Source organism: Puma concolor, chromosome B2 (genome assembly GCF_028749965.1).
Source record: "Puma concolor isolate L17-30 chromosome B2, mPumCon1.1.hap2, whole genome shotgun sequence".
NCBI classification, from domain to species: Eukaryota; Metazoa; Chordata; class Mammalia; order Carnivora; family Felidae; genus Puma; species Puma concolor.
This window is the reverse complement of record NC_141671.1, coordinates 51662312-51677722: the sequence shown is the minus strand read 5'-3', so window position 1 is coordinate 51677722 and position 15411 is coordinate 51662312. Positions and strand designations below refer to the sequence as shown.

Here is a 15411-nt window from a genome sequence, read left to right as displayed (position 1 = left end):
GTGCTCTTATTAAGGATTGAACTCCCGTTTGAGATTGCAAGTGAACTGAGAGCCAGAATTCTGGGTGCCTGGTGGTATCACCAAAAAGTTGTGTGACCTTGGGGCACCCATATCACTTCTCATCTTTGTTTCCCTATTGAAAACATGAACTTATACACAAATCTAAAAAACACACACTTGGACATTCACATGGAAACCATAAAAACTATGAACATGTCAACCACACACTTGGTGTTGCTTAGAAATGCCCTTTGGGTCCTATAGATGCAATTGAATTCCAGTAAGGACAGTCTCTAGTCTCATTGTCTTCTATTGGATGGATGTCTGCTTGGGGGTAATGACCACACAGCTTACCAAACCCCTATCACTAAAAGCAGCCAGCCCTTTTGGAAAAGGGTTATCTTGTGGCTCTGACATCTTGGAATATTGGGGTGAATGGCTGATCATGGCCACCCAAGAAGACATTCTTCTGCTTATTCTTTAAATGTTAAATGACCTTGTTTCTTGAGATGCTTTGGTGGCATTCCAGAAAGTGCTCTGGAAGTGGTTATCACGCTAGAGGTTATGCCTCATTTGTGGCTAACTGTGGTGTTAGATGAGAAAAGTCACCTCTCTCAATATTAGAAATGATTAACTCCACGAAGTGAATCATCCAGACCTAGCTGTGCTATTCACCTAACTTTTCTTCTTTAAATGAAAAGATGCATGAAACCACCTTTGGTTATTGAATTTGTCTCCTAAGAAGAAAAAGCTTCTAGCTCAGCTTTAATTATAGCTCTTTCCATGCTCCTGGCTTAATTAAAGTTTGCCTTACTCCAAGGAAGGGGAAAGCACATATGGTTTGTAGTAGTGCTATTTGTATTTTGATTACTTGGGAAAAGCCAGGTAAATAACGCACACTGTTGCTCTTGGAGTAGCTGTACTGTGCAGGTAGTGGCAAGCTGTGCGTTGTGGCCACTTTTTCATTGAGGTATAGTCCTGCCCTCTTTTGAGCTGATTCCCAGAAGCCCAAGACAGAGAGACCTACCCTTACTTTCAGTGCCTCACCTTTGTCCAGCCTCCTGGGCCCTCTCACTTTGCAGTGTCTGCAGCAGTGTGTCAGATTTCTGGGGAACTGACCAAAGCAGCTCTCTGGAAAGAAGCCAGGCCTGAGCCCTGAAGGGAAGTGGTAGCTAAGGTGACCTTGACTAGAGCATTGTCTCCTCTGATATGTTCCTAGTGGAGCTGGAGGGAATAGCCTTGAAAACCCCATGCTGTTTCCCTCTGATGGGGGATGGAGGGAACAGAACCTTCTGGCACTGGCCCATTTTATGGAGAATTGCTGAAAGTCTTATGGAGAAACTTTAAGTCAGGTGCTTGGTCCTCGTGTGTTAAATTATTCTATCCCTTCGAAAGCAGAGGATACTTGAGAATTCAACTTTCGATATCCCCCCACTATGACATTTGATGGGGACTGGTTTTTCCAACTTGTGAACAGAAGAATCCAGACGAATATTGTCAAATTCAAGTTTCACTAAAATACTTTGTTTCAATTTCTCCATTTGCAAATGACATCTTTTGGGGTTTGGGGTTTTTTTGTTTTGGTGGGGTTTTTTTGGCTATGAATAACACATTAGGCCTCAATTTGAGGGGCAAAAAGCCATGGCTTGACCTCTTTATCATTCGTTTAGCAAATATTTATTCAGCACCTCTAGTGTACAAGTCCCTGGGCTGGGTTCTGTGGATGCAGGAGCCACAGTCCCCACCTCTGTGAGCTTACCAAAGGGAGCAAAACAGACCCTTTAACAAAGGGCTGAAAGGAGGAGCATATGAGCACATACCACAAGCTCACAAGGGTGAGCTTAGAGGAAGAAGGATAGACTTCAGGCTGGAGTGCTCAAGCAAACGATCACGAAGAGAATTTTAACCAAGCTTTGAAGGTAGATAGGATTTTTAGAGCTAGAGATGGGGGTACCTGGGTGCAGACAGCACTCAGGTTGAAAAGAATAAGTTCATGGTCACTGCTAACTTCATTGTGTTTGTCCCATGTGCCAGCTTGGGTAGGATAAGCATTTGTACACTCCATGCATCTCATTTATTTCTCAGGGCAGCCTGAAGAGGTGGGACTGCTATTTTTGTCCTGTTTGGGGAATGAAGAAACAGGTGTGTAGAGATCGACATACTTTGTCTAAGGTCACCTAGCTAAAATGTGGGATGCTAGGATTTAACCTCCTCCTGGCTAGTGCCCAAACCTGTGCTCTGTGCCCTTGGCCATATCGAGGTGGGTGAGGAGTGGTATGCTTGGAGAAGGAAAGGGGTCTGACTTTAGGTCAGGGAGCAGGGGAAGTCAGCTTGGGGGAGTGTGTGGAAGAACGTGAATGCTTTGCCTAGGGTTTGGGATTGGGTTCTGAAGGCACTGAGAGTCTGAAGGGTTTTAAACCCAGAATTCAGTGGTTTGGGAGACCCTGGGGCCCCAGTGGAAGTGCTGAGTGGCAGTGGTGAGCAAGGGAGAGATGCCTGGTTGAAAGGGAGTCCCTACTAGGAGATCAGGATGGCGGGCCCCGGGGCAGTTTGAAATGGCACTGGACGGATGCGAGCTTCTGGTTGGTGTACCTGCTTCACGTTTCAGTGCTGGGGAAGTTCATCCACCCAAGACCTGAAGTTCTTGAGCTTCTAGAGATGGTGGGTATTTTAGATAAGGATACTTTCCCCCATTTAAAGGAAAAGGGACAAATGGAATTTTAAGGTAATTAGTTTAAGGAGCAAGGCAATCCAACCTGGCTGCCTTCTGAAAGACATTTTGAAAGAAAGGCATGTGTCCCTTCTGCTGGAGTTAACAGACCCTTCCTCAGTCAAAGTGGCTGCAGGATTACAGGGAAGGATTAGTCCTCTTCTTCCTCAGAGAGAGAGCTCTCTTGCTTTTCCCCTCTACCTCCAAGGCAGGCATTCATGGATGCAGCCATCTTTACTTTTGTGCGCGTGCGGGTACGCGCGCACGCGCACACACACACACACACACACACACACACCCCATTCTGATCTCAAGTTGGCAAAAGCAAGCCAACCCAGGGTATCTCAAGACACTATAAACCAAAATAGTAGCTGGAAAACAGTGATGGTAGGTCCTAGAATTTTAAATTAATAAGATGCTAAAATTTCAAAAATATGTCCTAGATACATGAGGACACTGTTTATAAATTTCAGTAAGGCTATCGTTGTAAATGTATCTTTTAAATGGCATAAATTTATCTTCATGAAGAACTTTGCTGTATTGTCCTTACTTTTTATCATTTTCAGGAGTCCTGTGAAAATCTCATCAAGAACCATTAGTTCCTTTCTGTATCGTCCAGCCACAGAAGAGAATTCATTGGTTCTTTCAGGGGGTCAAAGGAAAGGCAGCAGCTCTTCTGAGGGCACACATGCCAACACCACTGACTCCCAACCCCTCTTGGGGTTCAGGCTTTGTGTCTTGATTCTTGGAACTTGAAATAAGGTCTGCATGTGGTGTGCTTCACTGGCTGTGACTTAAGAGGACAATAGACCTTATAAATTACCTTGTGGATGTTGGTTTTTCAAAGATAGTGCAGTGTAGGGGCACCTAGGTGGCTCATTCGGTAGGCATCTGACTTCGGCTTAGGTCATAATCTCTCATTCTGTGAGTTCGAGCCCCGCATTGGGCTCTGTCCTGACAGCTCAGAGCCTGGAGCCTGCTTCAGATTCTATGTCCTCCTCTCTCTCTGCCCCTCCCCCAGTCACACTTGGTCTCTCTCTCTCAAAAATAAATAAACATTAAAAAATTTATTTAAAAGATAGTGCAGTGTAGTTTGTGTGTGGTTTATTTTTTTTAAGTCTTAACATAGAAATTGTAGAAAGTTAGAACAGAACCTTTAGAGATAATTTAGTCCAACCTCATCTTTTTACTTTAAAGTACCCAGGGCCTGAGGAACTCAGCAGGCTCGTCTCAGGTCCTGGGCCTTGGTGGATAGGATAGCAGCCTAGCTAGCCCAGCGCTCCAACCTTTCGCTTCCTAATGCAGACTCTTCATCTCATAATGATGCCTCCCTCGTGTGTGCTCCACACCACTGTGCTGGTCTTTGGCCACGAAGACCATGTTAATGCCTGATGCTTTTTTATGTATAGACAATGACAAAGCCAGAAAGCAAACCACAGAAAGGAAGTTAATAGGAAAAAAAGCAGTTTCTAAGCTGGGTGTCCAGTGAGAGTGCAGTGGCCACACCCACTACCGACATTTCTGAGGCCAGACTGGGTGGAAATTTAACCATTTGTCTTCAGGCCCTTGTCATCCTTCCTGGCTCACCCACCATGAAACCCGTGGTTTCCACTCCTAGTTGCATGTTGAAAGAGCTTGAGAGCTTTGTAAAAGGCCCCTCAAGATTCTGGTTTAATGATCTGGGGCGAGGCCAGGCATTAGTTTTTAGAAACTCCCCAGGTGATCCTGTTATGCAACTAGAATGGGAACCATAGCTTTGAGCCGGTGGTTCTCAAACTTTAGCTACATCAAAGTCACCTGTAAAACAGCCTGTTACCACACCACTGAGCTTTGCACCCAGAAATTTCTGATTCAGTAGGTCTAGGGTGCGGCTTGTGGTTTTGTTTTTCTAACAAATTTCTGGCAGATACCGATGCTTCTAGGTTAGGGACCACACTTGATAAACCACAGTATTAGATTCTCCAAAGGTCTGTGATCATGACTCTGAAGCCCTATCTTGATGATCTGCCCCCAGAGTTTTGATTTTGAAGGTCCAGGGTAGGCTCAAGAATTTCCAGGTCTTGTAAGTTCCCATGGGATGTGAATGCAGCTGGACTGGGGAACACACTTTGAGACCCAAGGCCAGTTTTTTATGCTGGATACCAGATGAAATCAGGCACGAGGCAGGCCACCACATTTGTACCCATCTAGTGCCAGTTGGCCACCAGAGAGAAAGTCACCAGGAAAACTCAAGGTCACCATAGGCTTTGGGAGGAAGCAGTGAGCTACAGTTTACCTGGACAAGGAGTAGCACCCCGTAGGTGTTTGTTTAGAACATAGTGCGGGGGCACCTGGGTGGCTCAGTTGGTTGAGCGTCCAACTTCTGCTCAGGTCATGATCTCACAGTTCATGAGTTCAGGTTCCACTTTGGAATCTGTGATGACAGCTTAGAACCTGGAGCCTGCTTGGGATTCTGTGTCTCCCTCTCTCTGCTCCTCCCCTGCTCACACTCTGTCTTTCTCTCTCTCAAAAATAAACAAACTTAAAAAAAAAATACTGTGGACATGCACAGGTGTTCAAATTAAATCTCTTCTCTGGACATTACAGTGGATCCTTAAGTCTCATCTAGACCAGGTGTCCTCACTGTGTACAGATGAGGAAACTGAGGCCCTCATATTGAACTGGTGATACCTGGAGCTTGCAGCTCAATTCTGGGGTCCTTTCTGTGACACTGTGGAGGTCTGCTTCATGGACCCAGGGGATGATACAGCAACAGGAAATAATGAAGGCGAGGCTTACTGAATGATCCTAGGTTTTACAGCACCGGTTCTGGGAGTGTGGTCTCTAGACCAGCACCATCCATATTGCCCAGGAACCTAGGAATTCTTGGACCCCACCCCAGGCCTACTGGATCAAAAACAATCCCCAGTGATCCTGTTTTAACACACCCTTTCAGGGATTCTGATGCCCCAAAGTCAAGTTTGAGAAGCCCCTGGTTTAGGGAAGGGCTGAGGCTGCCTGGTGGGCAGGACCCAGAGAGCCTGCCACCAAGCTGGTCGAGGCCTTGTGACAGCCTGGGGAATTGAAAATTGTGGAGAGAGCCAGCTTGGTAAGGCAGCACCCTGGAGTGACTCCCAGTTCACCCCTTGTGAAATTGAGACTTAGGTCATCTAAACTTCCCTTTGTCCACACTCCCTGTCATCCTGATTTTTGCTCAGGAGCAAAGAGCAGACTTGCCTCAGCCAGCCCAAGGTCAGTTGTCGCAAATTCAGAAACTAATTGAAGTTTAATTGAGTAGGGCTTTATATGTTCTGATATTGTTGGTGATTGGCTTTTTCTGTTTTTTTTTTTTTTTTTTTTTTTATTGTTTGTTTTAGTTAGTGACAGGAGTATGGGAAGGCAGGTACAACTTCTTCTGTCAGGGCACACGCAGCGCAGGAGAAGCAGATATGAAGGTATGGTCTCTCTTTTTTTTTAATAGTTTTTCTTTTTAACAAATTGTACAAAAAACAAAAAGTTCATGACTTCACTGCCCAAGGTAATTCCTACTGACATTTTTAAAAGAATTTTTTTTAACATACACATGGTATGAAAATTAGAACAACATGAAAGATTTAAGATAAAAACTACAGTTTCATTTAGTAAAATTGAGTCCTATTAATTTTAGTTTCCAGGTGGGGGGGAAACGCATGCATTTCTCAGCATTTATATAAACAGGATCTTATGAATAATGCCTTAAATGCTATAATCATTCCTCAGAGTGCCCTGGGAGAGTGGTCTATTTGTACATTGTGACTTCCACTCTGAGTGTTTTACATAAAAGCTGCTGCTATATGTTCAGCATGGCAGTCCTTCCGCTCCTTAAAACTATTTGATGGGGCACTTGGTGGCTCATTTGGTTAAATGTCCGACTCTTCAGCTCGGGTCATCATCTCAACATGTCATTTTTTTTGTTCATCTTGGAGGATGTCAGTGGTTCTTTTAAAATTTTTCCCTGTTGTCATTTCAAAGCTCCTCGCCCCCTGCCCCCACCCCCAGTATTCTTTAGTTAGCGATGCTCTCCAAATGACCAGAGCTCCTAGCTGCTGAACGACTTGAGCCAGTGGGGCTTTGAGTGAACCTGGGATTCTGAGATGTTAGTAAAACATGTCAGGGGTGATATTCCAGAGAAACATTGATGACCTCTTTCTCTTAGATTATCCGTGTCCTCTGGTGGTACTATTTTTCCAAGCTCATCGAATTCATGGACACCTTCTTCTTCATCTTGCGGAAGAATAACCACCAGATCACGGTCCTGCATGTCTACCACCATGCCTCCATGCTGAACATCTGGTGGTTTGTGATGAACTGGGTCCCCTGTGGCCACTGTAAGTCTTACATTGAGGCGGGGTCTGGGAACAGGTGCGAGCAGAGGGCTGAATTAAAACCAAGGCTTTTAGAGAAGGTGCTGCCTCTGTAGATTTCTAGGTCAAGCATTTGAACTTTGTGTCTGAGTTGCTTTCATGATAGTGTGGCTGTGCACTCATTGAGATGATAGAACCTTTTTCTAGCTAATAAACCATCCTCTGCTAACTTGGCAAAGTGAGGGAAAGACCAGATTTCCAGCCTGGGGCATATTAATAAATAGGGACAGTGTCCTCTGTCATAGAGGGCAGCTGTTCCAGGTAATTTCTAGTCCTTGTTTCTCTACAGTGTGGAAGGTGTTTGACTGATACAGGCAGGCCAAGAAGACAGAAGCACACCCTTGAGGGAGTACCAGGGAGTAAGACTACTGGTGAAGCACAGATTTAGCTGAGGGGCACCTAAGAAGTCTTGCATATATGCTAATACAATGACCCTCCCAAAGCATCTTCAGGGGCAAGCACCAGCATTTGAAGTAAATGCTCAAAGAAGGATGGGTGTTGTTTTTAGAAAGCTTATGGTCTGAAGTCTCATAATTTTCAGAGATTAAATTGTCACCATTAGATTTAGCTTGGGAGTTCTAACACATGTTCTGATCAAAATTTCTGCCATCCGGCACTGAGGAATTTGAGAACCTTTGGGTCTATTCATGTGTTTTTTCCTAGGATAGCACTGACCTTGATTAATTCGGCCCACCAAGGTTCACGCAGTCATAGAATTTTAAGACTAGAAAGGGAACTTGCCAAACTCAGCTCCCTTTGGGTTTGGGAGAAATGGAGATAGTAGAAGGTTTGGTAGAGCTCAGGTTCCAGGGCCCCCTCTCATGTTTTTTTTTTTTCTTTCCCCCACCATCACATCTTATGGCTCGGGATTAATGACTTAACTTTCTAATAGAAACAGTGTCTCATTGCATTTGAAGAGTGGGTTACATTTTCAAAGAACTGGCAGGATGGTGGATTTTAACAAGCCCCGCTGGGCCCATGAGGAACAACCACAGGAACTGCAGGTGACTGGCCCAAGGTCACACAGCCAGTTACTGTACTAGCCAGGAGTAGAAATGCACTCCCTGATCCCAGTCTTGTGGACCGCGGCTCATGGGAAAGCTGGAGAGCTCTGTTGTGTTTCCTGCTGTGGAGGAGGAGGACAGTTTAAAAAAAGAGTTGGTGATTCTACTGGAATTTAAAAATCATGCGATAAAAGAGGAGTCTTTTGTCTCTAAGGAACTAGACTCTGGATTGTATTACTGAAAAAAAATATATGTATATATAAACACACATATATGTGTGTGTAGGCCTTCCAAGGCCTCTTCAAACCTAAGCACGTGTATCAGACAACCAGCTGTGAACATACTGCTCGTCGGCTCCCTTCCCCAGGCCTTCAGCACAGCAGTCTGAGGCACTTGGGCATGTAAAGAAAAGCAGCTAGGTGATAGGAGTCCGGCGACAAAACCATTTGGTGCCAGAATGGGGTGGCGGCCTCCTGACTCTTGTATTCAGTGCCTCCCTGGCAGCTCCAGCTGACTCTGGCCTTAAAGCATCCCAGTAGCTGCCTGCCCAAGTGCCAACTGAATTCCGAGTACAGGTCCGTGAAGTGCTTATTGCTGCAGTATCTGCCAGCCCCTATTCGAAAGCATCTTTTTTGGGGATTTGAAAAGAATTTTGGATTTTTTTTTAACTTGTTATGTGTAAAAGACTGATGCATTCTCCTTCCCAAATCCCCTCTGTTCTTTCAGCTTATTTTGGTGCCACACTTAACAGCTTCATCCACGTCCTCATGTACTCGTACTACGGTCTGTCATCTGTCCCTTCCATGCGCCCATACCTCTGGTGGAAGAAGTATATCACTCAGGGCCAGCTGGTATGTAACTCTCCCTCCCAGGACTCTCCTCCCAGGACTCGGTGGCTCCTCCCACCTCTTCCTGGCTGTATTGTTATTTAATAGCCTCTAGGGGGCGCCTGCGTGGCTCATTCGGTTAAGCGTCCAACTTTGGCTCAGGTCATGATCTTGCAGTTTGTGGGTTCCAGCCCCACATCAGGCTCTGTGCTGACAGCTCAGAGCCTGGAGCCTGCTTCGGTTTCTGTGTCTCCCTCTCTCTCTGCTCCTCCCCTGCTCATGCTCTGTCTGTCAAAAATAAATAAACATTAAAAAAAAATTAAAAATAGGGGCGCCTGGGTGGCTCATTCGGTTAAGCATCCGATTTCGGCTCAGTTCATGAACTCGCGGTTTGTGAGTTGGAGCCCTGCGTCTGCCTCTGTGCTGACAGCTCAGAGCCTGGAGCCTGCTTCCGATTTGTGTCTCCCTCTCTCTCTCTCTCTTCCTCCCCTGCTTGTGCGCGCACACACACTCTCTCTCTCTCTCTCTCTCTCTCTCTCTCTCTCTGTCTCTCTCTCTCTCTCTCTCTCTCAAAAGTAAATAAAGATTAAAAATTTTAAAAACTAAAAATAAAGTAATAGCATCTAACATGTGCCTCTCGCGCCCTTTCTTATTTGATCCAGTTAAACTACTTGCAGAGAGGAAAATTTTCTTAATTTTAATTGGTGAGGAAATTGTGCCTGTGGGCACACAGCTAATTGGGTTGTAGAATGAGAACTAGAATCTAATTTCCTGACTTCAAGTTAGGCCCTTTGTCCTTAGTTTGTGCACAAAGTGTGTGTGTGTGTGTGTGTGTGTTTGTGCGTGTGTGTGTGTGTGTGTGTTTCCAGGGGTTTTAGAAGGAGCTGGAGGGCGAGGTTGCAGGAGTCCCAGCTACTTGTAGCTGTTAGGCAGTGAGGATGTCTGTGAAGGCAGGTGCCAGGTGACCTCTCAGCCCCCGTGTAGCAAAGCACCTGTTGGTGAGAATGGCACCTGCTGTGCTTCAGATGACAGCCTCCTTCCTGAGATTCACCACACCAGGGCAACTGTTGCATTGGTGGTTTTGTCTCACCATCCATTGTTAAGCTTCCCCGAGCTGTCAGCATATTACAGACGCATACTTCTCTCCCCTTGTGAATTCTTTCGTGAACTAATTATTAATATTACTACTAATCTTAAACACTGACATTTGTTGAGTCTATGTAAGGAAGCAGTTTTACGTGGACTATTCCAATAGTCTCATTTCATGTTGTTATCCCCATCTTGAGGATGAGGATGCTGAGGCAATAGGCCAATGCTAGCTGATTGAGGGTTTAGACATTAAACCCTTAGCCCTAGCCCTGCCCTATCAACACTTTTTTCTAAAGAAACCAAGCTGATTCCAATCTTTCCAAGTCAATTATGATTTTCCAATATTTAAAAATAATCTGGCAAAAAAAAAATCTGAGAAGATGGTCTGAACTACTTATGTGTTTGACATTTCATTATCACCTCTTTGCCAGCTGCTCTGCAGTCCTTGTTAATTTTTTCAGTCACCTGTGAGAAGGGATAAGTGTTCTTTAACCTTCTTGTTACACTTGAGAAGTGATGCAGAAATTGATTTATACCACCCAGCCCTGGCTACACAGAAGCAGCATTTAAAGAACAGACTGGGAAAGTTCGTTCCCCATTTAAGCTCTGCCCTTTGAAGTAGAAGATTGCACTCAGTTTGCTTAGATTTAAGCACCACTCCTAGTTATTTCTTAGCCGGGAATACTTAACCTTAAAAAAGAGAAGAAGGGAAAAAAAAACAAAAAACAGTTCTACATAAAAACCCTGGGAGCTGGGATATGTGGTGGACAGACAACACCCTTCAGGAGCCACATCTCATTTTCACTCCTTTTCCCTGTTTCTCCAAGCAATTCCACATGCTTTTCAAGATTTATTCATCAGAAATTATCTATGGACTTAGCACTAAATCCCGATAGAAGTTCAGACCAGCCTTCTTCAAACCCAAATGGTACATGGATAAGGAATCAGAAGAGTGTCCAGTGGGATTGCATATCCCACAGAGATAACACTGTTATCTTTAAACATACACCCCCCACACCCTTCCTTTCTCCCTTAAAAAGGTAAAGCAAACAAAAAAATATCTTTCATCTCTATGAGGCACCTGGGTGGCTCAGTCAATTAAGCATCCAGCTCTGGATTTCTGTTCAGGTCATGATCTCGTAGTTCGTGGGTTCGAGCTCTGCTTTGGGCTCTGCGCTGACAGTGTGGAGCCTGCTTGGGATTCTCTCTCCCTCTCTCTCTCTCTCTTTCTGCCCCTCCCCCACTTGCTCTCTCTCAAAAATAATAAGTAAACATTGTTTTTAAATACCTTGCATCTCTCTATACAGGGTCCCTAAAGTTTGTATGTGGAGGGGGGATTAAGTTTTCATTTCTTTACCCAGCTTCATTGAGATATAATAAGCTTGTAGCATTGTATGAAGTATATGGTATAATGATTGGATATATGTATGTATTGTGAGATGATTAGGACAATTAAGTTCAATTAACCTCTAGAGTCACTATACATAGCTCCAGTTTTTTTCTTGCTGTGAGCACTTCTAAGATCTACTCTCTTTTAACAGCTTGCGTATGTACAATATGGTATTTTTAACTATTCTCTGCATTTTTTTTTATTTTACTTTAGAGAGCATGCTTATACATGTGCATGTGAGTGCAAGCAGGGGAGGGGCAGAGATTGAAGAAGAGAATCCCAAGCAGGCTCCATGCTGTCTGTACAGAGTCCGACAGGAGGCTTGAACCCATGAACCATGAGACCTTGACCTGAGCTGAAATCAAGAGTCCAACGCTTAACTGACTAAGCCACCCAGGCATCCCTATGTTCTGAATTAGACAAAAGGTGATTGAAGTAGCCTGGAAGGGGAGAAGAATATATATAAGACAAAGGCACAGGGTCCCTGGGTGGCTCAGTGAGTTAAGCTTCTGACTCTTGGTATTGGCTCAGGTAATGGTCTCACAGTTCATGGGTTCGAGCCCTACATCGGGCTCTGCACTGACAGCCTGAAGCCTGCTTGGGATTCTCTCTCTTCCTCTCTGTCTGCCCCTCCCCCCCCCCAATAAATAAATAAATAAATAAATTTCTTTTTTTTTAAGACAAAGGCAAATATATAGTGTAGGATAAATTTATGTATAAATGTATGCATAGTGTTTATGAAGTGACTGACTTCTGCACCAGAAAGGCCTGTAAGTATTCATTCACAGACTGAGGAGTGCTGGATGGAGAGCCAGTCTGGGGTGGCACTGTGTCCATGGGCCATGGCTGATCAGCTGTATCCCCTCTCTCCCATCAGCTTCAGTTTGTGCTGACAATCATCCAGACCAGCTGCGGGGTCATCTGGCCCTGTTCGTTCCCTCTTGGGTGGCTGTACTTCCAGATCGGATACATGATCTCTCTGATTGCTTTCTTCACAAACTTCTACATTCAGGTAAATCTCACTTTTCTGTGGCCTTTGCTAAAAAGCCCCTCATCTGTTCATTTCAGGGGGCCATCATAACACGTGGGACCCTTGCTGTCACAGTGACAGGGCAGCCCCTGCCTACAGGAGGGGGACTCCTGCCAACATAGGAGATGCTGAAATCTGTCCCAAACCTCCAGAGGGCTCCATCTTTGGAAAGAGGGCTCGGGATTCACGTGGGAAAGCAGAGCTGTTGAATAAGCTCCGTGTTGGATTGCTCAAGGCCCCCTGCAGACACGTGATGGGTGATTTCAGTCAGTCTCACAGACCTAGTGCTCAGAACTTTGTGATGAAATTAAATGTCCAAAGAAATTTCCCTCACAGCTCTCAGCTGTAGATAGAAATCTGCCTCTTTGTCCCAGTTTTCTCACACGTCCACTGCTTGGGTTTGGGGGCTCAGTTCATTCCCAAGTGCATGATGTGAGGTAAGTTTTACTCACAGAAGGGTCCACTTAGGTAAATTGTCTCCCGTGGATCACTTGGTGGCTCCCTGCCACCCCTGGATGACGTGTGTTCCTGCTCCCGTGCAGTGCCTGGTTCTGGGCAGGCACCAGAGGTCAGGAGCAAGGGCAGAGGCCATGGATGTGGAGGCAGTAAAGCCCAGTCCGTCGACCAGCCACCTGGGGTCTCAGCCCCTTCCCTGTGCCCACAGGCACCTTTCTTCACACACCCCTGCACATGGTGTGTTTGAGTGAGCTCGTGAGCAGACCTTGAAGATAAGAGATGTGAGTGACGGGAGAGCTACTACTACAGAGAGGGAGAAGCTGGTGTGGCCTTGTAACCTTGATAACCTGCCATCCAGATACAGACAGGGCAAAGCCAAATAGAGTGCAAATTGAATTTTCTACTTAATTTTTAGAATAGCACTTACATCGCAGCCTATACCTCCCTGAACTTACCTCATGCTAAGCCTCAAAAAAGAAAAAGTGATTAAAACCGGTGGCAAAAAATGTACCCAGGGTCACCTGACTGCAGACCTCGTGGTATTGGATGCTAGCAGGAAACTAGGTTGGAGTTAGGGAAGCAGGGCACCCCCATCCACCAGCAGAGCACCCATTCACACGACCTGTCTGCCCTTCTTCATTTCAGACTTACAACAAGAAGGGGGCCTCGCGGAGGAAAGAGCACCTGAAAGACCACCAGAATGGGTCCGTGGCTGCTGTGAACGGACACACCAACAGCTTTTCTTCCCTGGAAAACCATGTGAAGCCAAGGAAGCAGCGCAAGGATTGAAGCGGAAGAGTTGAAGACCTCCAAAACCCATCGTCTGATTGTAAGCACAGTATGAGTTGTGCCCGATGCTCGTTAACAGCTGCTGTAACTAGTCCGGCCTACAATAGTGTGACTCATGTAGGACCTCTTTCATCAGTTCAAAACCCCTAGAATACCCATACAGATTATACACGTAGGCATAAGATTTTTAACATTTCTGGGCTCTCACCGACCCTGCGCTAGACTGTGGAGGGCGTATTATTGTAGTATACGACACTGCTGTTGCCTTATTAGTTATAACATGATAGGTGCTGAATTGTGATTCACAATTTAAAAACACTGTAATCCAAACTTTTTTTTTTTACTGTAGATCATGCATGTGACTGTAAATTTGTACAATGTTGTTACAGTAGAAAAACACACATGCCTTAAAATTTAAAAAGCAGGGCCCAAAGCTTATTAATTTAAATTAGGATATGTCTCAAGTTTTTATTCATTTTTAATAGCTCTGTTTAGAAAAATCAAAGACCATGATTTATTGAACTAGCGTGTGACACATAATGTCAAGTGACTTGTATATGTGAAATCAGAAATGGCACCTTCAGTTTTATAATATTGGCTTTAAATCAGGCAGGCTCAATTCTAGTGGAACAGTCAGTTTAACTTTTTAACAGATCTTATTTTTTTATTTTGAGTGCCACTATTAATAATGTAAAAAGGGAAGGGGGGCTCTAAAGCAGTTTTGATGAAACCTAAGTATATATTCTTTGTCTTCAAGATTTTAGGAAGTATGTAGGGCGAGTGGGACATTTAAAATATCTGAAGTGCTAAGTGTTTTTATACGGGAAACAACGCCCATTTTGCTTTCCACTCGTCAGAGGGAGGATGTACACTTTTCAAAAGAGATGATTGAATATTTACCATTTGACGGAATCCCATAGATGAACAATGGGGAACTAGTTGGCCAGGGTCCAAATTTGGATTGATTCCTGTGCTGCTGTCTGTTTTGACACAAACTTCTTTTAAAATGTGCCTAGCTTATTAAAATGAATAAACGGGGGGAAAAGGGACCTTAAAAAATTTTAAGGTAAAATTAAACAGATAGCTATAGCCTAAGAGAACTGGGAAATTGGATAGAGATAATTTGTTTAATGTAAATCTAATGGTATCTGTCATTTTTTTTTTCTGCTTAGAATCTAAAGATTTGTGTAGAACTGCTTATTTAAAAATAAGACTGCTTATCATAAAATCATGTCTATCACACTTGAGGCAGTGGTCAAACAAATAAGGACTATTGTGTGTGTCATTTTAAAGTGTTGAAATTTAGTCTCTGAATATCTTCTCCATTCGGGGAAAAAACAGTCATTGAACCACTCGTGACGCATCTGAGAAGGTCATCGACAATGTATAAACTAATTGTTGGTTTGATATTTATGTAAATATCAGTTTATCATGCTTTAATTTTGCACATTCATATTATAGGGAGCCGATTGGTTCTCTTCTTAGTCTTGTGGGTTTTCTGTTTGGAAGGAGTCACAGCATCTGTTTACATTTACCTTATCAAATCTAGAATGTGTATATTTGTAAATGTGTGTCTTCCTAGGTACTAGTTTGCGAATGTCTTTACATATTTCAATACAGAAACTATAACATTCAGTAGTGTGCTGTCAAAGTGTGCTTTAGCTCACCTGGGTATATCCACACTGTTAAATAATGTCTGAACATTAATCATTAAAACATTTTTGATTACCTGTG

General features: G+C 44.2%; 1 protein-coding gene across 4 annotated transcripts in view; it reads left to right on the top strand.

The window, feature by feature from the left end:
* The window catches only part of ELOVL5 (ELOVL fatty acid elongase 5), a 75368-nt gene extending 59957 nt beyond the window's left edge, over positions 1-15411 (top strand). For 3 of the 4 annotated variants that reach the window (XM_025926165.2, XM_086707081.1, XM_086707083.1), the window contains 5 exons: positions 6067-6144; positions 6885-7056; positions 8823-8947; positions 12280-12414; positions 13534-15411. In XM_025926165.2, the coding sequence (XP_025781950.1) occupies positions 6067-6144; positions 6885-7056; positions 8823-8947; positions 12280-12414; positions 13534-13677 (654 nt within the window). In that variant the 3' untranslated portion in view covers positions 13678-15411. The remainder of the gene's footprint in view (positions 1-6066; positions 6145-6884; positions 7057-8822; positions 8948-12279; positions 12415-13533) is intronic. The other variant, XM_025926164.2, reaches the window with a different exon arrangement.